The sequence below is a fragment of the Muntiacus reevesi genome, chromosome 8, assembly GCF_963930625.1.
Source record: "Muntiacus reevesi chromosome 8, mMunRee1.1, whole genome shotgun sequence".
In the NCBI taxonomy this organism is placed as follows: domain Eukaryota; kingdom Metazoa; phylum Chordata; class Mammalia; order Artiodactyla; family Cervidae; genus Muntiacus; species Muntiacus reevesi.
Window position 1 is genome coordinate 76,620,885 of NC_089256.1, and position 27,243 is coordinate 76,648,127.

The 27,243-nt window shown below is 36.7% G+C and overlaps 2 protein-coding genes across 2 annotated transcripts in view; both read left to right on the top strand.

The window, feature by feature from the left end:
• The window catches only part of WDR49 (WD repeat domain 49), a 169,992-nt gene extending 151,385 nt beyond the window's left edge, over positions 1-18,607 (top strand). Inside the window, exons 19-23 of the mRNA XM_065942875.1 lie at positions 10,451-10,577; positions 11,971-12,243; positions 13,909-14,033; positions 16,066-16,160; positions 18,596-18,607. Coding sequence (XP_065798947.1) covers positions 10,451-10,577; positions 11,971-12,160 — 317 coding nt within the window. The 3' untranslated portion in view covers positions 12,161-12,243; positions 13,909-14,033; positions 16,066-16,160; positions 18,596-18,607. The remainder of the gene's footprint in view (positions 1-10,450; positions 10,578-11,970; positions 12,244-13,908; positions 14,034-16,065; positions 16,161-18,595) is intronic.
• Positions 13,978-27,243, top strand: part of SERPINI2 (serpin family I member 2) — a 37,627-nt gene continuing 24,361 nt past the window's right edge. Inside the window, exons 1-6 of the mRNA XM_065942876.1 lie at positions 13,978-14,033; positions 15,419-16,160; positions 18,596-18,850; positions 24,619-24,849; positions 26,300-26,494; positions 26,576-26,768. Of these exons, the coding sequence (XP_065798948.1) occupies positions 18,604-18,850; positions 24,619-24,849; positions 26,300-26,494; positions 26,576-26,768 (866 nt within the window). The 5' untranslated portion in view covers positions 13,978-14,033; positions 15,419-16,160; positions 18,596-18,603. The remainder of the gene's footprint in view (positions 14,034-15,418; positions 16,161-18,595; positions 18,851-24,618; positions 24,850-26,299; positions 26,495-26,575; positions 26,769-27,243) is intronic.

A 27,243-nucleotide genomic window follows, 5' to 3' on the forward strand; every position in this document is an offset into this window, starting at 1 on the left:
TCTTTGGTACCTTCCTTTCAATTTTGTTGTAAACCTAAACCTGCTCTTAAAAAAACCAAAATCATTTTTAAAAAGGCTGAACAGGTCATTTCACCCTGCTTATTTAACTGACATGCAGTGTACATCATGTGAAATGTCAGGCTGGATGAAGCACAAGCTGGAATCAAGATTGCCAGGAGAAATATCAATAACCTCAGATACTCAGATGACACCACCCTTATGGCAGAAAGCGAAGAAGATCTAAAGAGCTCTTGATGAAAGTGAAAGAAGAGACTGAAAAAGTTGGCTTAAACCTCAACATTCAGAAAACTAAGATCATGGCATCTGGTCCCATCACTTCATGACAAGTAGTTGGGGAAACAATGGAAACAGTGAGAGACTTTAATTTCTTGAGCTCCAAAATCACTGCAGATGGTGACTGCAGCCATGAAATTAAAAGACGCTTGCTCCTTGGAAGAAAAGCTATGACCAACCTAGATAGCATATTAAAAAAACAGAGACATTACTTTACCGACATAGGTGCATCTAATCAAGGCTATGTTTTTCCAGTAGTCATGTGTGGATGTGAGAGCTGGACTATACAGAAAGCTGAGCACGGAAGAATTGATGCTGTTGAACTGTGATGCTGGAGAAGACTCTTGAGAGTCCCTTGGACTGCAAGGAAATCCAACCTGTCCACCCTAAAGGAAATCAGTCCTGAATATTCATTGGAAGGACTGATGTTGAAGCTGAAACTCCAATACTTTGGCCACCTGATGGGGAGAACTGACTCATTGAAAAAGACCCTGATGCTGGGAAAGATTGAAGGTGGGAGGAGGAGGGGACGACAAAAGATGAGATGGTTGGATGGCATTACTGACCTGATTGACATGAGTTTGAGTAGGTTCTGGGAGTTGGTGATGGATAGGGAAGCCTGGTGTGCTGCAGTCCATGGGACTGCAAAGAGTTGGACATGACTGAGTGACTGAACTGTACTGAATTGGTCATTTAAGAGTCGTGTGAAGACCACTAAAGCATTCTGGTAAACTCTCACTACTCTGCCAACAACCTGTTGCTTGGTTACCTGATTGTTATTCAGCGATAGCTGAAATGGAATGACAGCTTGGCCATCCTTCTCTAGAGTCTAGATTTAGGAATTAGAACCTTGATGTTAAAATTGCGCAGTGGATTGTAGCCTGGGCATCACCAAGGAGGATGTTAGAATTTCTGAATCACAGGCCTCAACTCAGATCTATGGAATCAGAATCTGCATTCTAACAAGATTTCTAGGTGATTCCAATGCACCTTGATGTTTGAAAAGCACTTATCTAGAGGACTTAGAATAAGATGAAGAATGAGAATTAAAGAGAAGGTTTTCAGAATACTCTATATTCATAAACTAACAAGAGCTAGTCATTGCAGTGCTCTGTTTGCATGGTTGCTAAGTCCCTTCCTGCTCAGGTGCCTTTGTGAGGCTTGTCACTGTCGTTCATCTCTATATAGTTAGTCTTCAACCGGCGGGCAAAGGGGGATCAGATGACAAAAGATTAACTTTGCTTTATTAAAATCACTGAATCATTTTCTTTTCATGAAAATGTTTGAATGGCTTCATGACCACCACATTTTTCATTTTCATCATTTTAAAAGCACCTTTTGGTTATCACTATTAACAAATCTTGTTGGGCAGCCAACTATAAAATGAAGTGATCAATGTATAATGTCATCTTTTCCTGAGTAGGAAGTAGAGACTGTAAATGTTTACTGATAACACTTGATGTTAATTTTTAAGAGCAGGTGTTATGGTTAGTGGATGGATATACAGATTTGTGACATGGAAATCAACCCTTCTGTTACCATAACAGAGTTTCTTGGTTCTCTGGAATGTAGGAATTTCAAAGTGTGAGGAGTGAGCCTGCCCTTTTACAAGCTTGGAGAATCTTCATTCATTTGTTCATTTATTCAGTATATATATATACATATATACATATATATATTTTTTACCATCTTCTAAATGCCAGACACAATGCTGCATGCTAAGGGTGTATGGGATATAAAGGCAGACATGGTCTGTGCTCTTATTGAATTTATTACTAGGAGCAATAACTAAATAACTGAATATAAGAAGGTACATTTGGATAGTGATGTTGATAAACGGTGGCTTCCCAGGTAGTGCTAGTGGTAACGAACCCACCTGTCAATGCAAGAGATGCAAGAGACGCAAGTTCGATCCCTAGGTTGGGAAGATCCTCTGGAGGAGGTCATGGTAACCAGTATTCTTGGCTGAAAAATCCCATGGATGGAGGAGCCCGGCAGGCTACAGTCCACAGGGTCGCAAAGAGTCAGACACTACTGAAGTGACTTAGCATGCACACATTGACAAATGGTATGAAAAATTAAAGCAAGATAATGTGATGGAATGTGACTAGATGGAATACCAGTGAAAGTTTCTCTGATTGTTGAGCTGAATCCTGAAAGATAAGAGGAAATAGTTCTTCAAACAATTGGGGGCAGAATATTCCAAGGATGGGAACAGAAGTATAAAGCTACATGCTAGTGTATTCTAGGGACAGAAATGTCAGTGTTGCTGGAAAAGAGTGAGAGAGATTCTTGTAGGGGGCATGAAGTGAGGGTGGAGGGGGTTAGGGATCAGGTCACATGAGGCCATGTAGCCTGGGCAATAAACCTGGGTTAATTTTAAATGTGAAGGAAGTCTTAGAAGCTTAAGGATGGAATGTGACCCAATGAATCCAAGTACATTGGCTGTTACTTTCCCTTCTGAGTGAACCACTCGCCAAGATTCCAAGTAAGCTGTTGAACCCAAAGGACAAGTAGTTTGAGGCTTGAGGTCTACATGATACCTATGTGGGAACTTGAAGTTGCTTTAAGATAAGCTGTATGTTTGAATAAATATAAATTTTATTTACAAACAGTATCTGACAGATTCCAGTCACAAATCACAGGAACCTTGACAAACCAGTCTATTTGTCTTCATAAGAACACTTCACCCTTCATGATTGTTCTGCCTTAAACAACACACTTTATGGCAAGTGTGGCAGTCAGAGTTCAGGGAAGCCGAGCTAGCAGGACCATATATTGAAATTTATGACAAGGAATCACCTTGTTGTGAGGTCTGGTGCAGCAAGTCCAAGAAAAGTAGGGCTGAGTCAGGAGGGAAGATTATGGGCAGACTGATCACAGGCTAAAGCTGTCATCCACAGCAGTTAAGACAGGAAGAACATGGAACTCTGTGGGCAAAAGCAGAAGCCTTTGTCCAGTATGCTGGCATTTCTTTTCTCTCATAAGGAAGCCTCAGTCCTGCTTTTGAGGTCTTCTAACTGGCTAAGTCTGGCTTTCCCAAATTATCCAGGATAATCTCCCTACTAAGAGTCCATTGATTAGGGACTTTATATCTGCAAAATTTCTTCAGAGCAACACCGAGTGTTTGACTGAAGAACTGAGAAGAGTCTTGAGAAGAGTCTGTGATGAAAACAAGTCATTAAAGACATTCTTTTATAATGTCATTCTTTTATAATCTTAAAGAGGCTCAGTAAATGGATATTGGTTTCTTACATGTATCATAATCCATGGCAGACTCACTCATGTGCAAACCTTATGTCATGAACCCAGCAGGTGTTGTTACTCTGAATAGTGATATGGATTGAGGACCATTATTCATTTAGAAGGTGTTAGGTTAATGACATGACTTTTGCCACATAAAGGAGATTGTCAGTGAAGCTAATGTAGGTTAAGTTATGTAAGTTTTATCCACAAACACCCTTGTGAGTATTAAGAGTTACTAATCACTATGGTGGCCCAGATGGTAAAGAATCCACCTGCAATGCAACAGACTGGGGTCCAAGCCCTGGGTCAGGAAGATCCCCTGGAGAAGGGAATGGCAACTCATTCCAGTATTCTTGCCTGGAAAATCCCATGGACAGAGGAGTCTGGTGGGCTACAATCCATGGGACTGCAAACAGTTGGGCACAGTTGAGCAACTAAGCCTTACCTTACCTTATCACTTCATGGCAAATCAATAGGAAAAATGTGAAAACGTGTCAGATTTCATTTTCTTGGGCTCCAAAATCAATGTGAATGGTGACCACAGCCATGAAATTAAGAGACACTTGCTCTTTGAAAGAATAGCTATGTCAAACTTAGTGTTTTAAGAAGCAGAGACATCACTTTGCTGACAAAGGTCCATATAGTCAAAGCTATGGTTTTACCAGTAGTCATGTATGGATGTGAGAGTTGGACCATAAAGAAGGCTGAGTGCCAAAGAATTGACACTTTCGAACTGTGGTGTTGGAGAAGACTTTGAGAGTCCCTTGGACAGCAAGGAGATCAAACAAGTCAATCCTAAAGGAAACCAGTCCTGAATATTTATTGGAAGGACTGATGCTGAAGCTGAAGCTCCAATACTTTGGCCACCTGATGCAAAGAGCTGACTCACTGGAAAAGTCCCTGATGCTGGGGAACATTGAGGTCAAGAGGAGAAGGGGGCAACAGAGGATGAGATGGTTGGATGGCATCACTGACTCAATGAACATGAGTTTGGGCAAACTCAGGGAGCTAGTGATGGACAGAAAAGCCTGGCATTCTTCAGTTCCGGGGGTCACAAAGAGTCGGAGACAACTTAGCAACTGAAAAACAGCAACAACAGCAAGAAGGAGTTTTAAGGTGTTCTGGGTCAAGAGAGGAAGTCAGGTTGCAAGCAGGGATCATTTCCAGGTAAATATTTCAGGTGCCTTTTGTAAAAGAAATCTGAGGATGAAAAGGACTCAGATGTACAAAGCTTCCAGTAATTTGTTGAGATTTATTTTCTCATTCTAAATACTTAGCCACTTTTATGAATAATTTTATATTTGTAATTTTCTGTTCATTTTCTTAAAGAAAGCTCTCCAAATTCTAAGCATCAGGCCCAGAAAATAGGTAGTCATCCTTGCCTATGAATTTTTTATCATTTGTTTTTTAACTCAAAAATAAATAAATAAATTATCCCAAAAAGATTGCCCCTGTCAAGAACTTACAAAGTCCTTTTGGTTCGTTATTGGCCGAATGGTCCCCAAAACCAGTCAGTTACAATGAAAGTTCCCCATCTAGTTGAGACACATCTCAGTAAAATGCTAGAGTTTATTTCAGAAGCAGCATTCACAGTGGTCCTCAGGACAATTCTGAGGCCTTCAGAATGCCTTGTGATGCTACAGTGCTTAACTTGCCGGCACAGAGGACAGAACCAACTGCGAGCTGGCAGGAATCCACACCATCTTGTGTTGCTGGTATTAGGGCAGTGGAAAGTGTTTTCGTTTTTAGCTTTGCTTATGAGGTAGGTCCAGGTTGCATTTTGTCTTATTAACAAAATATAGGGCTTCCCTGGTGGCCCAGTGGATAAAAGTCCACCTGTCAACGCAGGGGACACGGATCTGATCCCTGGTCAGGGAAGATCCCACCTGCCTTGGGGCAACGAAGCCTGGACACCACAACTGCTGAGCCTGTGCCGAGGAGCCCCAACCAGCTACGAGTCCTTGTGCTGCAGCCGCTGAAGCCCACGCATCTAGAGCCGCTGCTTCACCGAGAGAAGCCCATGCACCCACACTAGAGAAGCCCCTGATGGCCACAACAAGAGAAAGCCTGCATGGCGCAGTAAATACCCAGCGCAGCCCAAAGTAAATAATTAACACATACATGCATTCTTACATGCAAAACAGCATATTTTCCTACTGGTCAAATATCAGAACATATAAAACACTATTCAGTGAGAATTCTCTCTCCCATGATGCTGAAGTTTTCACTCAACCTGTAATCTTTTTCTTTATTTTTATCTGGGGGCATTGTTATACATTTGTATTGGTAGTACTTTTATAGTCAGAGGTTTATATAATTCTTCCAGCACTTTATTTTTCTAGGACAGTAACAATTAGATTCATGTTGACTGATGATAAAATGAGCATGTTTCTTCATTCTCCTCCCCCTCATCCACCACACAATTTTATTCAATAATATGATCTTTGTACTTTTGTTAAATTTGCTTCTGCTGCTACCACTAGACTTGTTGGCTTAAGTCCTTTCTCTCTCAGCTGTTACTGAATTTTCATGAATGAAACTTATTTCTTACTCTCCCAGTTTTTGTTAATTTTATCTGGCATTTGCCTTCTAACTTGTCATCCGAGGCTATGCTGCTTTAATCTCAGTTATACATTTAACTCTTGTCATATTCTTCATGGTTCTCAAGGCAAGAATACTGAAGTGGTTTTCCATGACTATTCCATGATTATACACATGGCTTTGACTGTGTGTATCACAATAAACTGTGGAAAATTCTGAAAGAGATGGGAACACCAAACCACCTGACCTGCCTCTTGAGAAATCTGTATGCAGGTCAGGAAGCAACAGTTAGAACTGGACATGGAACAACAGACTGGTTCCAAATAGGAAAAGGAGTGCATCAAGGCTGTCTATTGTCACCCTGCTTATTTAACTTATATGCAGAGTACATCATGAGAAACGCTGGACTGGAGGAAGCACAAGCTGGAATCAAGACTGCTGGGAGAAATATCAATAACCTCAGATATGCAGATGACACCACCCTTATGGCAGAAAGTGAAGAAGAACTAAAGAGCCTCTTGATGAAAGTGAAAGAGGAGAGTGAAAAGGTTGGCTTAAAGCTCAACATTCAGAAAACTAAGACCATGGCATCCGGTCCCATCACTTCATGGCAAATAGATGGGGAAACAGTGGCTGACTTTATTTTTCTGGGCTCCAAAATCACTGCAGATGGTGACTGTAGCCATGAAATTAAAAGACGCTTACTCTTTGGAACGAAAGTTATGACCAACCTGGACAGCATATTAAAAAGCAGAGACATTACTTTGCCAACAAAGTTCTCTCTAGTCAAGGCTATGGTTTTTCCAGTGGTCATGTGTGGATGTGAGAGTTGGACTATAAAGAAAGAATTGATGCTTTTGAACTGTGGTGTTGGATAACACTCTTGAGAGTCCCTTGGACTGCAAGGAGATCCAACCAGTCCATCCTAAAGGAGATCAGTCCTGGGTGTTCATTGGAAGGACTGATGCTGAAGCTGAAACTCCAATACTTTGGCCACCTGATGCGAAGAGCTGACTCATTGGAAAAGACCCTGATGCTGGGAAAGATTGGGGGCAGGAGGAGAAGGGGACGACAGAGGATGAGATGGTTGGATGGCATCACGGACTCGATGGTCGTAGGTTTGGGTGAACTCCGGGAGTTGGTGGTGGACAGGGAGGCCTGGCATGCTGCGGTTCATGGGGTTGCAAAGAGTCAGACACGACTGAGCAACTGAACTGAACCGAACTGAACTGAATGCATTTAACTATTAAATATATTTAATGCTCACCACCATATCTATTTCCAAATTTTCCTGTCATTTCTCAACTTATGTTGTAGTAATTTCCTAAAAAGTACTGTTGGGAGCAGTAATCCCTGAAAACCCTGCATGTTGAAACTATTGATAGTTTTCAAATTTGAAGGGCAGTTTGGATGTTTGTAATATTCATACCTCACATATTGTTTGCTTGCTTATCTTGTGGAAGTTGCTATGTCTACTGTCTACTGGTATTGATCGTCGCTATGAAGATACCTAATGTACGATATTTATTTCTCTTCACTTGAATGATTAGATCATTTAGGTTGGCTGTCAAGTGATTCTGTCTTTATCTTGAAAAACTAGTGATTTTGCTATTGTTTTTGGCTATTCTGAGGCTATTATTTCTGGCATAAGTTATGTCTTCCCCCCAACCCCTCAACAAAAACAAAAAAAATGTTTTTTACTTATATATTTTTGCCCCCAACTCCTTTCCACTAGCGATATCACCTAACTCCATCTTTTCCACAATTTAAAAAAATTGTCTCAGGCCAGTAACAAAGATTGCCTGTTTCTAAGCTATACAAAGCATAAAATTGTACCAAGAAATATCAAATTTGCAAGCAAATAAAGGGATTGGGATTTTGGAAAAGTGAAGACATGTTAATAAAACTGATTGTGTTTGGAACTAAGTTACCAAAAATGCAGAGGCAAGACTGAAGCTTCCTTGGAACTTAAAAGTTCCAAAATACATGCTATGGGCTGAATTGTGTTTGCCCAAATTCCTAGCCCCCAGCATCTCCCAATGTGACTCTATTTGGAGACAAGGCTATTAGAGAGGTGATTAACAACATCTTTTCTGTTTGTCAGCTTGTCTCTTATTGAGCGTAGTTTTACTACATAATGCTTTAAAATATTTCTGCTTACATTTTCTTTCTTAAAGACTCACCCCATTTATGCTTGCTGGATCTTTTTTTCAGCATCTCTCATTTCCCTCTAATTTGTTCTTTTAGATATTTACCTTCTCACATTTGCTTTTCTCACTTGGATACTCTATGCCTTATTGTGTTACCGCAACCTATTTTCACTTGTGGTATTTTTTTCCCCCTAAGTTCTGCCAGTTGATTTTTCATCACTTCCCATTGTGTCTTCATCTCTTCCCTGATTTCTTTCACTCTTGCCCTGTGATCTTCCATACAGAGATAAGCACTTTTTTCAATTTTTGAAATTTAGTTTGTCACAAAATTCTTAGTAACAATATCTATCTACTGGCAACATGTTCCTGGTGGTGTATTTGTATTAATGAGTTTTGCTGCTCTTTTTAAAATTCATTTTAATTTGGCTTATAATACATTTGTGTCCATGCTATATCAGTCTTTTTTTAAAATTTACTCTTTTAATTAATTATCATTAATTAGGTTGGTTTTCATAGACTTGAAATTTGTAGTAGGTCCCTGACCGAAAACCTGGGACGTGCGATCAGTGCGGCCTTCAAGTTTTACAACCTGTAGAGACGGTCTTCTTTTAGCAGGAAATGGCTCGTAGGTGTGATTCTTTAGGTAGTCCTGCCTCAGACGTTTCTCTGAAGCACATGAGAGCTTTCAGTTGCCAGCCTTGTTCACCCCGTGTAGCATCCACAGGTGCAAATGAAGGATACAGTGCTCGGGTGCAGGGTGAGCCCCTCATCTTTAGTGAGCGTCTCTGCAGCACTTTCGGAAATGCTGCTGCTCTCTGCATACTTAGCAATTTATCCTTGTTAACTTCAGTCCAGTCTTCTGTTTGCTGCCCCTCGTCATGGTTTGTAGGCTGCAGGTTAAGTCTACCTTGGGGTTTTGGTGAATATAGAATTCGTTTGTGCAGTTATTTCCTCTTACTTTCCTGGTTGTTCTTGTATAATATCCAAAAACAAAGAGGGTGAGATACTGACTTTTATAGTTATGTTTGTATGGGACATGGAGAGTTTGGGTTTTCTTTTTTTTTAATCCAAACATATAAAAATGTTTCTATACTGTGAGGTTTTTTCAATGTTTGTGTAGTTTCTTTGTTTCATATTTTTTGGCTTAGTATTTAAAGTGGCCCTCAGTCCAGCTCAAATCTCATTCTACTTTCCTCTCCTTTATATATCTTACACTTCTTTTAGATCTTTCTAAATTGCTCAGAGTGGCCAGAAAAGTAGCTCTCTTTCTCCATAATTGTATTTACTTTTTCCCCTCTAGTTGGCTTTTCTTTTCTCCTTTGCAAATGTTTCCTCATCTCCTAAGTCCTCGCTATCAATGATAATTCTCTCTGGGCTTCAGGGTCTATCTCAAATAGCATCCAATTCTTAAAATCTTTTCTCTGATATCTGTGTATTTTTACAATCTCGTTATGTGTTTAACCACCATTTATATGGCTCATATTTTCTTAGAACAGATCCTACTATAGATGATATTTGGGTTATTTGGCTACAGCTCTCACTTTCTGCCAGTGGGAAGGAAGCCTGTGACTTAGTCATACTTGTGCCCCATTTATACCTGAGCATAGTATGTAATGTATATTCAATCAGCATTTGTTAAAATGACAAAATTTAGCAAAAGGCCAAAAAAAATTTTTTTTGGAGTGCAAGACACAATTTCCTTCTGCTTCTCACTAACACATATAACCATTCATGGGGTTAATTTGGCTGTCTTCTGAAGCCACAGATCCCTGCAGATCAAACTATCTTATAAGGATGTGATGGCAGATGTACTTATTTAGTCATGCAGAAAGTCACACTGTGTTTTGATGATTTTAATAGTTTTATTTCAATACAGAATAATTTGTTCCTTGCTTTGTACAAGTCCTTGATAGCTGTTAAGTAGACGAAAAAACAAAAATGGAAAATGCAATCTTCTTTAGTCTTTTCCTGTTAAACAGTAGATTTCTATCATGATATAAATACATTAATAGATGAACTCTGTTAAAATTTAACTTCTAAATTTAAATTGAATTAAAAGGAATAGAAGAAGCTTAAGCGAAAATTTTCCCAAGAGACTCTTGGTTTTAAAAGCATCCACATTTCAAGAAGTGAAATTTGAAAATTTCTCCCCACTATTTCATTTAATTGGATTTTTTACCAAGTACAATTTATATGTCATTTTCTACACCATTTTGCAGCATTGAAAGCAATATTTGATGAGAAAAACCTGTTTCCCAAAGAAATTCTGGATCGTGAAAGAAGAGCCAAGCAGTTATGTCAAGAAACAAGTAGTGAAGTGAAGATAAAAGGAAATAAGAAACCATGGTAATTGAAAGAAAAATAAATATTTCATCATTGCATGAAGTATGTATATAAAATGCACAAAAAATGGAATCAAGAATATTGCTCCTTTCTCTTACTCTATATTTGAACTCCAGGAAAATTCATTTTGAAACAATGTTTAAGTGCTGCCTTTATCCACCTTTCAATTTTTCTCCCTTTTTAATAGAAAAATATGACTAAAGAGGGGACAATACCAACTGATGTCTATTCTCATGTTGCTATATAAAAGTTCCAACTTTTTTCCTAAACAATTCCAGAACAAAGTATTCTAACCAGTCACACTTTTTGTTGCTCTTATAGACAAATATGTTTGTTCAATTTTCATTGTAAAATCAATTTGTGTTGAAGTTAAATATGTACTGACACAGTGAATATAAACTTGACTAAAAAAAGCATTCAGGGTTATTTATGCTCTTTTGGTTTTAAAAAATGATTCTGATAATGCAATTAAAACTTGTCAGTAACAGCTGTTACTACTGAGTTTTTAATGGCATGGCCATCCTTCCAGGTACTTATTGAGAAATCACTGCACATGTTCTATACTTTGTTACGCGCTGTGCAGTATTTAGTCCCTCAGTCATGTCCGACTCTTTGCGACCCCATGGACTGTAGCCCACCGGGCTGCTCTGTCCATGGGGATGCTCCAGGCAAGAATACTGGAGTGGGTTGCCATGTCCTCCTTATACTTTGTCATACTGTTCTCTAAAATTGAGTGGCATAGCACAACCAAATAGGGAATGGCCTTGGGGAAAAATAGGGCAGGGGTTGTATAAAATACTCATTTTATGTGGAAGGTCAAGTAGGGACTATTTGGTTTGGCTTACGAAAGAGAATTCATGGGAGATACAAACTATTCTCAAATACCTTCTTCTTACCTTGAAGAAAGAGGGTAGAAGTACAACTAATGGGCACACTTGTAAAGAAGGCAGATTCTGGAATGGCTTGCTAATCCTTGTTAAAACTTGAAAAGCTTTCTTATTTTCCCTTTCCTTCCCATCTTCATTTCTCATCTTGATACAGAATTGTTGGCAGCAGTCCTGCTGCATGGCTAGGAAAGAAAGTAGGAGGACCTGAGAGAAAACCCAGCAGAGATAAACTGGACCCAAGAGTATGGGTGGGGGAGGTTAGTGGGAAAGGGTATTGGTGGATGGGAAGGAAGAGGGTTGAGCAGAAGTGATGACCAGCATAGTTGGGGGATTGGTTATATTATAAATAAATATTGAATAAATAAATGAATAAGTTAGTAAATATATTGAGAATAATGAGAGCCAAGTATCTCATTGTTATAGAAGGTATTTATAGGACTTCCCTGGCGGTTCAGTGGGTAAGAATCTGCCTGTCAATGCAGGGAACACTGGTTCAATCCCTGGTCTAGGACGATTCCACATGTCGCAGAACAGCTGAGGCCCTGTGCCACAACCCCCGAGCCCCCACTCCGGAACCTGCAAGCTGCAACTGATGCTCTCATGTGCCACAAATACCGAAGCCCCCGCACGTGTAGATCGCATGCTCTGCCACAAGAGAAGCCACTGCAACGAGAAGCCCAGGCATGCAAAGAAGAGTAGCCCCCACTCCGCTCACCGCAACTAGAGAAAGCCCATGCGAAACAACGAAGACCAAGTCAGCCAAAATAAATAAATAAATAAAGGTATTTGTAAAATTTGAAAGGGAGAAAACTAGAAAGAACCTTGAGATTTGGACTTTGGATTATAGACATCCGTTTGAACTCATGATTTTAGCTAACTAGCTAGCTAGATAAAAGAATGAAATTTTTAGGAAAAATTCAAAATTGTGATTGCAGCTTACTCTCAAGTGATTCAGAAAGTACTAATTATAATGTTTATGTATTTATATACATAAAAACATGCCACATATATTTATCTACACGTACACCCATATATATGTGTGTGTGTATATATATACATATATATACAAAAGGAGATTAGTGGAAGACATAGGAGCCTGGCATGCTGCAGACATGGTATCACAAAGTGTCAGACACAATTTAGCAGCTGAACAGCAACAACAGCAATGAAAGGATAAAGAGAGAGAGGGAGAGAAAGAGAGATTAGGTATATAGATAGAGCACATGTATGTGGTGAAATGTTAACAATTGGAGAAACAGAGAGAGAGAGATGGTAGTTTTTTGTATTATAACAGCAACTTTTCTGTAACTTTAAGGTATTTCAAACTAAATTATTTTAAAAAAATGAAAGTTTGCCTTAGTACAAAGGGCTCCTTGAGATGTTAAAACAGAGGCTGAATAACTCTCACGGGGAGTTTGCAGAGAATTCTTGCACTGGTTGGGAGGTTTGACTGGATAATCCATCATTTCTAACTTAGAGCATATGATCTATGAATCATAGATTGGTGACAATACAGTGGAGTGAAATTTGAGCCTTATTTCCAGAAATTTAAGGGAATATTAAGATGTTAAAGAGATGTAATACTTTGAGAAGTTCCTTTTCCACATCCATCCATCCATATATCCATCCAACCAATTATTGAAGGCATATATGCAAGGCACTGTTTTCCATACCAGTTTTATGCATATAAACAGAGTACACTTTTCCTGCCATCAGCTTTCTTGAGTGAAAGCACATAAAATACAATGATGCTAAAGTGAAAATTGAATGAACCTTCTAGTTTTTCTGTTGTAATTTGGAAATTCTTTTATTGGACCTATTTTTAGCCCTGGAGGTGACTTTGTTTGAAGTGATGATTCTGAAGTAGCCTGGTTCATTCAGATGGAACTTCTCTCTGTAATCAAGTTCCATAATGATTTGAATTTTAAACTTTGATGTCACTATCAGATATCGTGTCCAAAATATTAGAGGCGATATCCAGAGTGAGTGGCACTCTGCTGTGTGTGACCCTAATTCCATTCTTAATTAATTCAGGGCCTCTTTTATAACAGGAAGTAAGAAGGTCTTTCTCACAAGTATATTTAATGAGAGTAGAGCTTTTAAGAGTATGAACGTCTCTTTTGATGTTACTGGCTTTAATAATTTAGAGCAAAAACACAAAAGGAAAAAATAAAAAGACATTTAGTTATCATGTCTTACTGTCATATCTTACAGAAACTAATTGTGCTAGGCAGGTATCAGGGTCTCACCTATCCAATGTTAATAGAACTGAAGACTTTATAAGCTGTTTCTGAAATTAACATTTAGGTTCAATTATTTAAGATCCATTTTTCTGCAGTGAAAGAACTCATCACATTAAAATAGGATGTGCCATAATTTTCAATGGGCTGCTTTGTTTGTGCTATGTAGACTTACACTAAATATAATTTAACCTATTCTCTTTACAGAACATTTTCCTCTCATCACTCACAATATACAGAGCAAACTGACAAAGAAAAGAATGCCTGAAATTAATCTGTGCTCACATGGAAGAATTAGCTTATATGTCTTTTACAGATGACAACATTTGCTTGTGAGTTTTTAGTTTAGAACTAAATATAATTTTACTTAAAAAAAACTATAAAATGCTAAGAAAGATAATGAGATTGAAACTGCGACCCTTGCTACTCTTTTTTATACATATTAAAGTGTATTTTTTACAGTGGGAATAGTGATAGTGCTCAAATTCATAGCAAATTCCCTGGCTTTCGCTAATGAATTTTTCTCTGATGATCTAGGGGCAAATAGAGTTATAGAAAAAGCAGATCTGTGAAAATATTTTAAAGGTTTGCAGCAATATTTTATGGACAACTGTGGTATCTTTATTGTCTATTAAAAGAGCTTAAGCCAGGGAAGAGAAATTCATGACCATTGTTTTTTACTCCCCAAGAGACAGGAAAATACACAATCTGCTTGAGCTGTTCTATCATAAGGTTCTTACCTAACAACTTCATTACCTGATGTTACTAAGACAGACTGTCTGTCTCTGTCATTGGAAGGAAAAGTAATGAGCTGTCCCTGGGTAAATCACATTGTAATCTGAGTAATGTACAGACATATTAATTTGGTAGCCAAGGGTCTTTGTGATGGATATTTGCTGGTGTCACTGCATGGGTAGAAGAGCATTGATTGAATGATAGTCTTAGGCATTCAGACTTATTTTTGAATTGCAGAATAGAACAAGAGGCATGATAATGTTGCTAAAATTAAGAATTTTAGTAAATTAAGAGATCATGTCCTTTGTCATCAGGCTTCTCAGTCCTGAGCTATTGCTCTGTTAGGACACTGAAAGAGGTCAACAGGGTCCTTGCAGAAGTATTTTTTTTTTTTTTTGGAAATTTAGAAAGGTATTTACATTCATTGTATTTCTTTCTCATAAGGTTATCAGACATAATATCACATTTAGTGATCAATAGTGAATATTTGTTTAATTGAAACTAGACCAAATTTTCCTTTTCTGAGAGGCCTCTGATAAATAAACCAATGTGTTTCATATCTGATTGCCATTGATGTGATTGATTTGAATTAGAAAAATGAGATCAAAACCCATTCAATTATGCATACATTTTTATTAATAATCTGTTTTTAGAGAACATCATATAGCATTTTTTTCATGTAGCATTTTAAAAGCATCTAAAAGTAACACCAATGTTTATTATCAAATTATTTATATTTAATAATATTATCTTGATAATTTGGTAAATCAATAATCTTAATCTGGTCTTTTTGCTCTACATAAAGACTGTATGTATTTCTTCAAGATTCACTCCTTCTCCTAAGGCTTCAAATGGGCCTTGTATCTACAGAAAGCTCCTCTGACTATTGTATAATTTGATGAATTGTTGAGTTCTCTGTAAACACAGCAGTAATTTGTCTCTGCATTTTGGATTTGATTTAGCTTTATTCTTTTCCTTATAGGCATTCTGAAATATTTATGATGGAATGCACTGGTAATCTGATGTGAGAGTCCTATAAAAAACAAAAAGAACTAATTACTAGAAAATTTACAACTGCTAGCACATTCTTCCACATTTTGTTTCTACTTACTCTGTGTGTGTGTGTGTGTGTGTGTGTGTGTGTGTGTTGCTCAATCGTGAAATAATGGATAAAATAATAATTTAAACTAAATGATTTTTAAAAACTCTATTGTTGTATCCCTTGATGCTTGCATATTTCATAATTGATCATTAACCTAGTCATGTTAGTCCTTCTGTACCAATGTGAACACCTGCTCTGGTTTTAGAGGAATTAATTGGACAAATGTTCAAGGTAAATAGAGTTGGCCTTGTCTGATCAGGTGTTCTATGTACTAGTGTTTCCCAGCAGGCACATTTTAGCTGTAACATTGCAGTGAGTAATCAGAAGCCAATTTTGGGGTAAGTATCTTAAAATTAAATAGCTTTTGAATGAAGTATGTATGCAATAACATTGACCATGAGTGTTTAATAGAGCAGAGGAATGGCATTTCAATTCACTTTGGTGCAAGTATAATTTAAATTTATCAAATTAACACATCATTTTATTTTCCTTGAAAGACTAAAATTTCCTTAAATTTTCACTATCAGTTTGAAGGTCAGATTCTTATAGAACTATTCATCAGGTTGCTTAGTTCACCAGTTCTTCATGTTTTCTGATGAGGTACAATCTGAAACCCAATGAGGTAAGTGAATTTTAAAAACATCTTTTTATCGGGTAGAGAGGGAGGTGGGAGGGGGGATCGGGATTAGGAATACATGTAAATCCATGGCTGATTCATGCCAATGTATGACAAAAACCACTACAATATTGTAAAGTAATTAGCCTCCAATGAATAAAAATAAAAATAAATAAATAAAAACATCTTTTTTTGCATGAGCTTGTAGTTTACTAAGTGTCTAAAATTTTTCTGGGAAAACAGATGCTCAGAGGATATATACTTTAATTATTAAGATTGTTAATAGGACAACTCCCAGATTCTACTAAGGAAAAATTGCATCCTTCATAATATTGTTTATTACTCTAATATACACCAAGTACTTAAAAATGTGCCAAACTACCACTTTATGACTTAAAAGTATTAATAACATTTTGACAACTTACATATCTACAAACTGATATTTCAGTCAGAAATCTTATAAGATAATGAATATATTAGAAAATGATACACAGAAATGATTTATTTTGCATGTAAAACTTCTTTTACACTCTGGCTTTTACCACTGTTGTACTACCAGTCACAAACTGATATACTAATTTAATTCTCAGTAAGGCACCAATAAGGCATCTGCTTGATAGCATATATTTATGTTTGACGTTTGTTAGCATGTTATTTTCTAAAAACTGTTTAACTTGCATTTTGAGGGATTTTCCTCTGTAAGTTGTATATCTAAGCAAATAGAGTTTAACTACACATTTCAAAAAAGAAATGGAAATATCTAGATAATGACTTTATAGCTTAGTTTTGGGGAATAATTGACTATTAGTGTCTTTATGTATGGAGCTTCTCTGGTGGCGAAGTTGGTAAAAAATCCACGTGCAATTCAGGAGACCTGGGATTGATGCTCAGTGTAGGAGACCCAGGCTTGATCTCTGGGTTGGAAAGATCCCCTGGGGAGGCCATGATAACCCACTCCAGTATTCTTGCCTGGAAAATTCCATGGACAGAGAAGCCTGGTGGGCTACAGTCCATGGGTTCAGAAGAGTCAGACATGATTTTGTGACTAAACCACCACCATCACCATCTTTATGTATAATGGTGATTCTTAATGACTCAACCATTTAGGTGTCATGGAAGCCTTCCTAATAATCTGCAGAACACTAGAAATATAGTTTTTCATTTTTAAAATATAAGACTTATAAAACATTATTCCAGAGGTTTTCATTTTTTCCTCCAATAGAGAGTTACTTCCTGAGAGGGTTAAACGAGGAGTTACTTAAAGTGACTAAAATATATTATTTGTAAGGTAAAAATTAGTGTTACTAAAAATTAAAATAGTTTAAAAATTAATTTAAACTTTCATTTAAAATACTTAAAATTTCAAGTACTTCAGAGTCAGTATTCTCCTAGAGTCTGCAGCAATGTGGCAAAACTCATCCTACTCCAGATGTACTGAGATGGTTGGATTTCCTGAAATTTTTGTGGAAAGTGTTTTAATAGGGTGTCATTAGTGTTGTGAATTGGTTACAGTTTTAAACTTTCATTTAAAATACTTAAAATTTCAAGTACTTCAGAGTCAGTATTCTCCTAGAGTCTGCAGCAATGTGGCAAAACTCATCCTACTCCAGATGTACTGAGATGGTTGGATTTCCTGAAATTTTTGTGGAAAGTGTTTTAATAGGGTGTCATTAGTGTTGTGAATTGGTTACAGTTTTCAATTGCAACTTTCTTATATTTGTTAATTTACTTGTCAAATTATTCTTTGATTTTTAAAAATTGCTTTCTTATGTTATTACTGTACCATTTGTATTTGATTGCAATTTTGTTTCTTTATAATTTTTTTCTGAGCTTTTTTTGTACTTCCCTTGGAAAAGTGTGAGGTGGGTTTGGAAGTTCTTTCATCCTATAGTAGCAAGATTGTTTAATGTGTGAGACTTGTTACTGTAAGAAGTTAGCCAGATTACTCAATTGATTTAGAATACTTTAACTTCCTAATGTTATATGTTCAAAACCACACTGGAATGTATTCAGCTTTTATTCCATTTTTCCTTTTGTTCTTTTACCTGTTTTAGAGTCATCTGGACAGAAGTTTCCCTTGGTATCAGAGTCACAAGTGTCTCATTTAAAACCATGGGAAAAGATACAAAAAAGTATCCTGTAGATATTCAGAGATAGTATTACTGTTGATAATGTTCCAGAATTATAATTTCTCCTTTAATTAAAAAAAAGCTGCAATACATTCTATACTGCTTGTTGAATGCATGTAAAAAATGTTAACAGCACATGGCCCATTTCTCCTAATAGATGATGCTTAGTCTGAAAATTGGCATTAAAATAATTTTGTGGTAGTTTGTTCCAATAAGATGGAAAGTTCTAATAGGTAAAAATCTTTCTGTTGAACTTACTATGATAAACTCTATTTTTAAAAACTAATAAATTTTGAATTAATGAATGCACAGAGGTCAAAATGGATAAGATCCTGCTGTGGAGTCTCCTATTGACTTTTTCTGGAAGTCGAGCCTCAAGCCCCTTGGCTCAAAGAAATACTGAATTTGTAGTGGATCTTTATCAAGCTGTTGGTTTATCTCATAAGAACAACATCATAATTTCACCTCTTGGAACAACTTTGGCCCTTGGAATGATACAACTGGGAGCAAAAGGAAAAGCACAACAGCAGATAAGACAAACTTTAAAAATTCAGGAAACCTCAACTGGTAAAATTCTTCCTCATGATTATTTACACTGGATAAGATCTGGGCAAATTTCTTTTTAAACTATTAGAGAAGCTAAGGGTTGTACAACTTTAGTAAATTTTGAAAGTTATGAAAGGTATAAAATTATAATAATATGGAGAATTTTAAATGCAAATAATTGTCAATGTAAGCAATTTTATTATTTCTTAAGGAAAATATTACCAAAATAATTTATAAAAAATTGATTCTACATACATAAAAATTGTGACTATGTCAGTAATATTTTCTTCTGGCCTGTTTTGGCCAGTTTCCATTGAGATCATGTTGTGTGTGCATGTGTGTGTTTATGAGTGGATATACACCCATAAATAAGTATACATATATTCTTCCACTAGTACTTACTGTGTTCTGATTTTTTTTTTTTTATATCATGCAATTGCTTCAGAGTATATTTTTAATTGCGGGATTTTATTGTCTCTAATGGAAACACCATTGCATATTTACCTAATCCTTCCTGATTAACTAGTTTCCAGTACTTCTTTTATAAAAATGCTTCAGTAAACAACCTCACCCAGAAATCTTTGTGTGTCTCTCATTATTTTGTAGGCTTTTAAAAGATAGCCTTTTAATCGAAATTACCTTTTTCACTTAAATGAGACCAAGAAAAAGCATTTACTTATACACTTTCAAAGCTTATTTAATAGCTTCTAAATATTTTTAAAAAGAATCGTTTGCATGCCTCATCAGAGACCCTTTCGTGTATGAATGGTTGTTATCTAGTCTCTCAATGGTCTACATGAGACACCGTGTAGATGCTTTAGCGCTGGTATCCCATCTTAAGGGCTGGTTGTCCATCTCCCTAGCTTTCCTGGGCTTCCAAGTTCCATAATGATTTGAATTTTAAACTTTGATGTCACTGTCAGATATCGTGTCCAAAATATTAGAGGCGATATCCAGATTTTTTGGAGGGGTATTTAATTACTGTAACTGTAACTAACTAATTTCAGTATGTCTGCTGTGGCGTAGAATCGTTGTTTTTGTTTAGTTTCTAAGTTGTGTCTGACTCTTTTCGACCCCGTGGACTGTAGCCCGCCAGGTTCCTCTGTCCATGGGATTCTCCAGGCAAGAAGACTGGAGTGGGTTGCCATTTCCTTCTCCAGCGGGTCTTTCCAACCATGTCTTCTGCATTGAAGGCAGATTCTTTCTGCTGAGCCACTAGGGAAGTCCAGCATAGAGTAGTTACATTTAGAAAACTGTTTTCCTGAATAAACTATTTACCAAGTTCTATTTGCTTCATTTTAAAGGCAATTTTACATAGAAAAGAAACTGGTGATAGTGAAGTTAGTTGACAGAGTTCTCCGTTGTGGATAATGTAAAATGAAGTCACTGTATTCCAGATCTAGTCTTCATTGTGTTAATTTCAATAAATTCCACGACACAGTCCCAGAAACATTTATATCACATGATATTGCTTTGAAAAGCAGTAGAACATTCATGAAAATACATAAAGTTGATTCCGTGATAAACTAGCAAAGTTAGAGCCTCTGAAATTTAAATTACTTTAAATGAATCCATCTTACAGAGGTACATGGGAGTTTTAACAACTCTGGACTGTGAACATAATAATAACAATGTTAAAACTATCAAATATATATAGTGTACCAGTCACTGTTTTATGTACTCAGTATACTTTATTTTATTTACTCTTCACAGTTACTCTATGAGCCAGAGATAAACCTGCTATACAGATGAGGACACAAAGGCAAAGAAAGTTTGAGTAACTTGCCCAGAACAAATTCCAAAAATGATTCACTGATGGTTATAGATCACAAGAGCAACAATGAACATTTTAATGTCTTCTTTGAAAGAGTATATATGCATAATTAAGCATTAACTTTGTTATAGATCACAAGAGCAACAATGAACATTTTAATGTCTTCTTTGAAAGAGTATATATGCATAATTAAACATTAACTTTGTAACATACACAACAAAATCTACCAAACTCGCTATCTCTTGTTGTTATTGTTGTAGCTGTTCAGTCATTCAGCTCATGTCTGACTCTTTGCAACCCCATGGACTGCAGCACGCCAAGCTTCCCTGTCATTCACCATCTCCCGGAGCTTGCTCAAACTCATGTCCATCGAGTTGGTGATGCCATCCCACCATCTTAGCCTCTGTCATCCCCTTCTCTTCCTGCCTTCAGCCTTTCCCAGCATCAGGGTCTTTTCCAAGGAGTCAACTCGTTGCATCACGTGGCCAAAATGCTGGACCTTCAGCTTCAGCATCAGTCCTTTCAATGAATATTCAGGGTTGATTTTCTTTAGAATTGACTGGTTGGATCTCCTTGCTACTATCTCTTATACTTTGTTAAAGGAGAGAAAGGTGCAGATGGAGGGTAAGTGCAAAAAGAAAAGAAAGACCAACCAAAAAAGGAGAAAATATAAATATTAAACTCTGGAAAATTTTTAGAAAGAAGCTAAGGAGGAGAGCAGAGAGAAAAAAGTGCAGGAAGATGAAAAGAAAGAAATGCAAAATGTTTTCAGGGTAAAACAAAGGGTGTAGCAGATCAGAAGGTAGTGCCTGGTAGGGCCATACTGGAACTCAGGGCAAAAATAAAGATCAATAATTATGATCTTGCCTTTAAATTTTTATGTTTTGTTCATCATGGATTTCTTTGTGTTAATATTGAAATTTAAAATATATTTCAGTAAAATATTGTTTATCTTGGTTACTGAATTTGTTGCCATCTCCTTAAACTTTATGCCAAAATGAGGGTCTCGTTGACCCATCTTGGTCCTGGCCCTGCCTTCAGTTCCCTCTGATTGTTAAATGGTGCTACTGTTGATCAGGCTATATTTACCTTCCCTGCTACCAACCTGTTTCACAACCTGCTTATTCTGCAGATGGGCTTATAGCTCCTGGCATCCTACCCACACTGGAGCTCTCAGAGTCCTCACTTACTTTTCTTTCCCCATCGCTAAAACAATCTGTTCAGAATTTACCTTCTCCTGTTTACTGAGCATCGATAATACTCCATTTTGCTTTGCTTCTAATAAAGTTGCTTATTGATTGAAGACTAGCTTAAAGGTGTTTCTTTATTCTAAGCAGTTTATGGAAAGAGAATTGCCATGAACTCCTGGCTCAGTTATGCATCCAAATGACCCTGTGATGGGGCACCTTTCAAGCTAGCTTATCTCTCTGGATTTTAGATTCTTCATTATAAAATATGGATTAGATGATTTCTATGGGCTTCCCTGGTGGCTCAGATGGTAAAGAATCCACCTGCAATGCGGGAGACTTGGGTTTGATCCCTGGGTTGAGAAGATACCCTTGAGGAGGGCATGGCAACCCACTCCAGTATTCTTGCCTGGAGAATGTCCATGGACAGAGGAGCCTGGGGGGGTCTACAGTTCACTGGGCCACAAAGAGTCGGACATGACTGAGCGACTAAGCACTGTGTCACAGCACACACGGACCTTTCGGCTAAAACAATCTGTAATCCTGTGACTGCCTTTGTTTTCATCTTTGGATCTCTCACATTGTACACACAGTTGGCCTTCGGGCTTTCAATAGCAGGAGAAGTAAACATGTACTAAAGTTTAGAACTTTTTGGAGGTCTGGTACAACCAAACCAAAAGTCACATTCACTCCATGACCTATAGGTTTTCCATGGCTCTATTTTAGGAAATGAAATAAGCTTACTGCTTATTAGGATCCATGTATATGTATTCTTTTTGATTTATGCTAAAAGAAGCCATTAATCTGTAAATTAAATTTATAAGGCAGATAACTTTATATTTTCCAAACTTGTGCTATTGGTGATATTTTTTTCATTGACTTCTGAGTTCAGCAATTTATCAAAGAGCAGCTGACTGTCATACAGTCTTAGACCTAAAGTGCATGACATAAATTTATTTGCTCTGACAAATGAGTTGGAACTAATTTTTTTCCTCCTCTCCTTTTTTCTTCCAATCCTTTAAAGATGTTCATAAATTATGAACTTCTGAAAATTGGTTTCAAAGTTTGCCATTTTATTCCTGACTTTAATTAATTCTTTTGGAGAAGCTGTCATGTCTTCACTCAGAAAGTCATCTTGGTAACTTTTCAGCTATTGAGATAATATTTCAGCTTCCAATAGCAAGAAGTGATTGCATCTGAAATAATTGTATAAATAAGTAAAATAGATTAACATTCTTCATTATGTAAGGAATTCCAGGGTTATAAAGAATTACTGATATTCTTCAGATCCAATCATATGGAAGAAAGTTTTTGTATCTAAAATTGTTTACATCTATGTCTATATCCCCATGAATGGAGAATCACGGCGTTTGAAATGTGATGCAGCATACCTTCCGAGTCTGTTCTGTGGTTATGTAGACTGAATTTGCACAAGAGAACCTTCCCAGATGGCTCAATAGGGTTTGATCCCTTGGTTGGGAAGATCCCCTGGAGTAGGAAATAGCAACCCACTCCAGTACTCTTGCCTGGAAAATTCCATGGACATTGAAGCCTGGAGGGCTACAGTCCCTGGGGTCACAAAAGAGTTGGACACAATGAACCAGAACCAAAGGACAAGTGGGCACTGAAATGTGGCCTTCACTCAGTTGGACAAGATATGAGGTAATGGGGACCCCCCACCGCCACCCAGCGAGAGCACAACTTATTTGCACAAGGATGTCCTATGGGTTACTAGCTCTCTAATATCAATAAAATGTTTACACACACATGTACACATCTGATTTCCAATAGACACCTCACAGCAAGTTTCTCTCAGTCTTTTATTCTTTATTCAGTGGACATTTCCCAATGATGAACCATCTGTGTTTTCTTTAATAGAGATAAATTGCATGCAATCAAATTTTAAGTTGTGAAAGTAGTATTTTCAGTATTTAACTCAAAATAAACAAAGGCTCTGAAGAACTGTGGATTTGAAATACAGTTCCACATTTAATGATTGAGTTCCAAAATTAAGCCAGAAGGAAATATAAAATATTGGTGCCTTCTGGTAATAAATTGGAAGCCCCTGAGCAATGATCAGAGCTGAATTCTTTCATAGCACATACACCTTTCTGACAACACTGTAGTCAGAATGACCCGACGATAAATAGGTATAGGCCGACAGTGATTCTTACCTGACTCTAAGACCACTCTAGTGGTTAGAGTTGGAATGGTTAAAGATTTTTATTGTTCACATAGACAACCAAAGTATAGAGACTCATGAACCTGGAGAAACAGGCAATTCTGATCTTTAGCATCTCTAGAGATGATTACAGGGGTTACCTCATAAATTTCAAAACTTGGACAGGCACAGTTCCTCATAAGAGAGTAATTCTTCCTTAAACTGAAATAAAAGTAGTATTGAAAAGGATTGCTCATCACTGTCTTAGCCCTCATCAGTATTCATTAGTATTCCTCCTTCACAAATATCTCATGTTATGCATAGAATGAGACTCTAAAGATACCTTTCCAACGACTAAGAATGAGCTAAATTTGACTATAAAGAGGGAGTTTCCTTCAACCTTCTAAAATGCATATTCTCAATTTTGACAAATTTCAAATTTATACGGACATTTTTTTTTCCTGTAGGAGAGCTGGTTTCTCTACAAAACGCATATTCCACAAGAGATAAATGCTTAAAATATTTATACTAACTTAGAAAATATCGTTAGTTGTCCCTTAGGGTGCTAAAAAATGGTGATATGAATCAGAGTGCTTAGAAGTAAAGCTGAGAAGCTGTTATTTTTATGTTGTTCAGTATGTCAGTGTACATTATAATTATTTTTCAGGAGAAGAATTTTCTGAGCTGAAGTCATTTTTCTCTGCCATCTCAGAGAAAAAACAAGAATTTACATTTAATCTTGCCAATGCCCTCTACCTTCAAGAAGGATTCACTGTGAAAGAACAGTATCTCCATGGCAACGAGGAATTTTTTCAGAGTGCCATAAAACTGGTGGATTTTCAGGATGCAAAGGCTTGTGCAGAGACAATAAGTACCTGGGTAGAAAGCAAAACAGATGGTAAAGTTTCCCATTTCCATAAAGTCATTATTTGCCATTGTATTCATGGTTTTTAATATACTAAAGTAAAGAATGATTGAATATTTTCCTATTAAACTATGGCTCAGAGGGATCAGTTCCTCTGTTTTGCTTCCCTGTTATTCAAATTAACACTAAATTGTAAAATAGAGAGAAACTGTAAGCTGCTTTGAAAAGTATACAGATTTTTCTCGGACAGGTAACCTGTTTGAGAATTCTTCCTGGAAGAACTTTAATAGTAATCTTTTGTTAAAGTGTTTTGTTTTTTTAACTATGGCAGCAGGAATAATATATTTGGCCAGATAAGACTTAGATCTATCAATCTCAGATGACTTCTTTCCCACATACACTGTAAATAATTAACACATATTAGTTGGTTGTGTTAATGTTTCATAATAAACATTGATAGCTGCATCATAAAGTTGTAATCTAAACTTTTAAATATAAGCTAGCAGAAATTCCAAAGGCACTACCTAGAGACATAGTAGAACATAAGTTTAAGCTCATGCAGATCTGAGTTCAAATCCTGACAAATTCTAAGCCATGCCCCATTTAAAATGAGGACTGTTACAATGTTTCAGGATTATTGAAAGATTTAAAAGAATGTGTGTGAAGAGACCAGTATATATCAGGCCCTCAATTTATAGCAACTTGTTTCTTCATTCATTCATTCTTTCTGCTTTTTAACACAAAAACAACTGTGATGTGTAAGATGAGATTCTGTTTTATGTGGGGAGCCTCTGATGGAGAAGCATAAGTTGAAAATGTGAGATGGGTGTTGTGAGCACTGTTCACAGGCAAGTCCTATTACTGGGATACACATTAAGTGCATCCTTAGACAGCTCCAAGGCACCTGATCATGCTGTTGACTCATAGCTTTGAAATACTCGTTAGACATAGAAATAAGAGACTGGCATTTTAGAAGAGGAACATCACATTAGCAACTCCATTCTTATCCTTTCTCAATGCTCAATTTCTACAGATGCAATAGCAGAGAATTTGAGTAGACCACTAATTTATTAATTCTGATTGATTTGCTGAAGAACTTTGAAATAAAGCTTGAAAAATAACAACAGATATGTAGGAAAAGATACTTGATTTTGTTCTTTCTGTCTGAAAAGCAATTTACACAATTGATTTCACCAAAGAGCAACCATTGCTAGGTCTGTCTAAATTTGTCTAAGATAATTCCGTATCTCCTGTTTTCTAATGAAGCCCTGTTTGTACCTGTTGCTTTGTGAATATTTAATAAAGCTCCTCCTTAATGCCTCCAAAATTGCCAAGTTTAAATGATAAAGCACCCTATTTTTAGCAAGGTAAATTTTTGGTAAATTGATTAGCAAGGTAAATTTTTGTTTTAATTCTATTTAAAGCAGTTCTTTGAATCACTGTTGCATGTTTCTTTCTGCCTCTTCCTCTATTCCCTCCCCAGGAAAAATTAAAGACATGTTTTCAGGGGAAGAATTTGGTCCTCTGACTCGGCTTGTTTTGGTGAATGCTATTTATTTCAAAGGGGACTGGAAACAGAAATTCAACAAAGAAGACACACAACTGATGAATTTCACTCTGAAAGATGGCACAGCAGTCAAAATTCCAATGATGAAGGCTCTTCTGAGAACGAAATACGGTAATATGAAAAAAAATCACACTGTAAAGGACAACTTTGGGAATTGCTAAGTACATTAATATTTTATTTTCTCTGTTTCAGGTTATTTTTCTGAATCCTCCATAAACTACCAGGTTTTGGAATTACCTTATAAAGGTGATGAGTTTAGTTTAATTATCATACTTCCTGCAGAATACATGAACATAGAAGAAATGGAAAAGCTAATTACTGCTCATCAAATCCTGCAATGGTTCTCTGAGATGCAAGAACAGGAAGTGGAAATAAGCCTTCCTAGGTTGGTAATGTCATTTTATCACTCTGGTTCTTATGTTTTCACTTAAAGACAGATTTCAATAGCTGGCTGAAAGATAACTAATGCTTGAAAGTCTACCGACAAAAAGAAAAAGAAAAACCCGTTAGGAATTGTTACTCTACTTTATGGATACAAAGCAGGTGTGAACATTGCTAGCATTGTTTTGCCATGAGGAGGATAGAATTTAAGTACTTAATATTCTCTGAAAGGAATGAAGAAATATGTCTTCAAAACAGAATGCTGGGATTAAAAAGAATTATTACTCTTTTTATTATACAATCTTATTTCTCTCTAACATTTTTTTCCTGGTTGAAATTTAAAATATTTTATCTTCTCTTGTGTTTAAGGAAAATAAAATCCCCAAGATACATGTGATATTATACAGTTAAAAACATGTTGTTACCTTTGATAGAGCATGCTCTCAGTTCAGTTCAATTGCTCAGTTGTGTCTGACTAT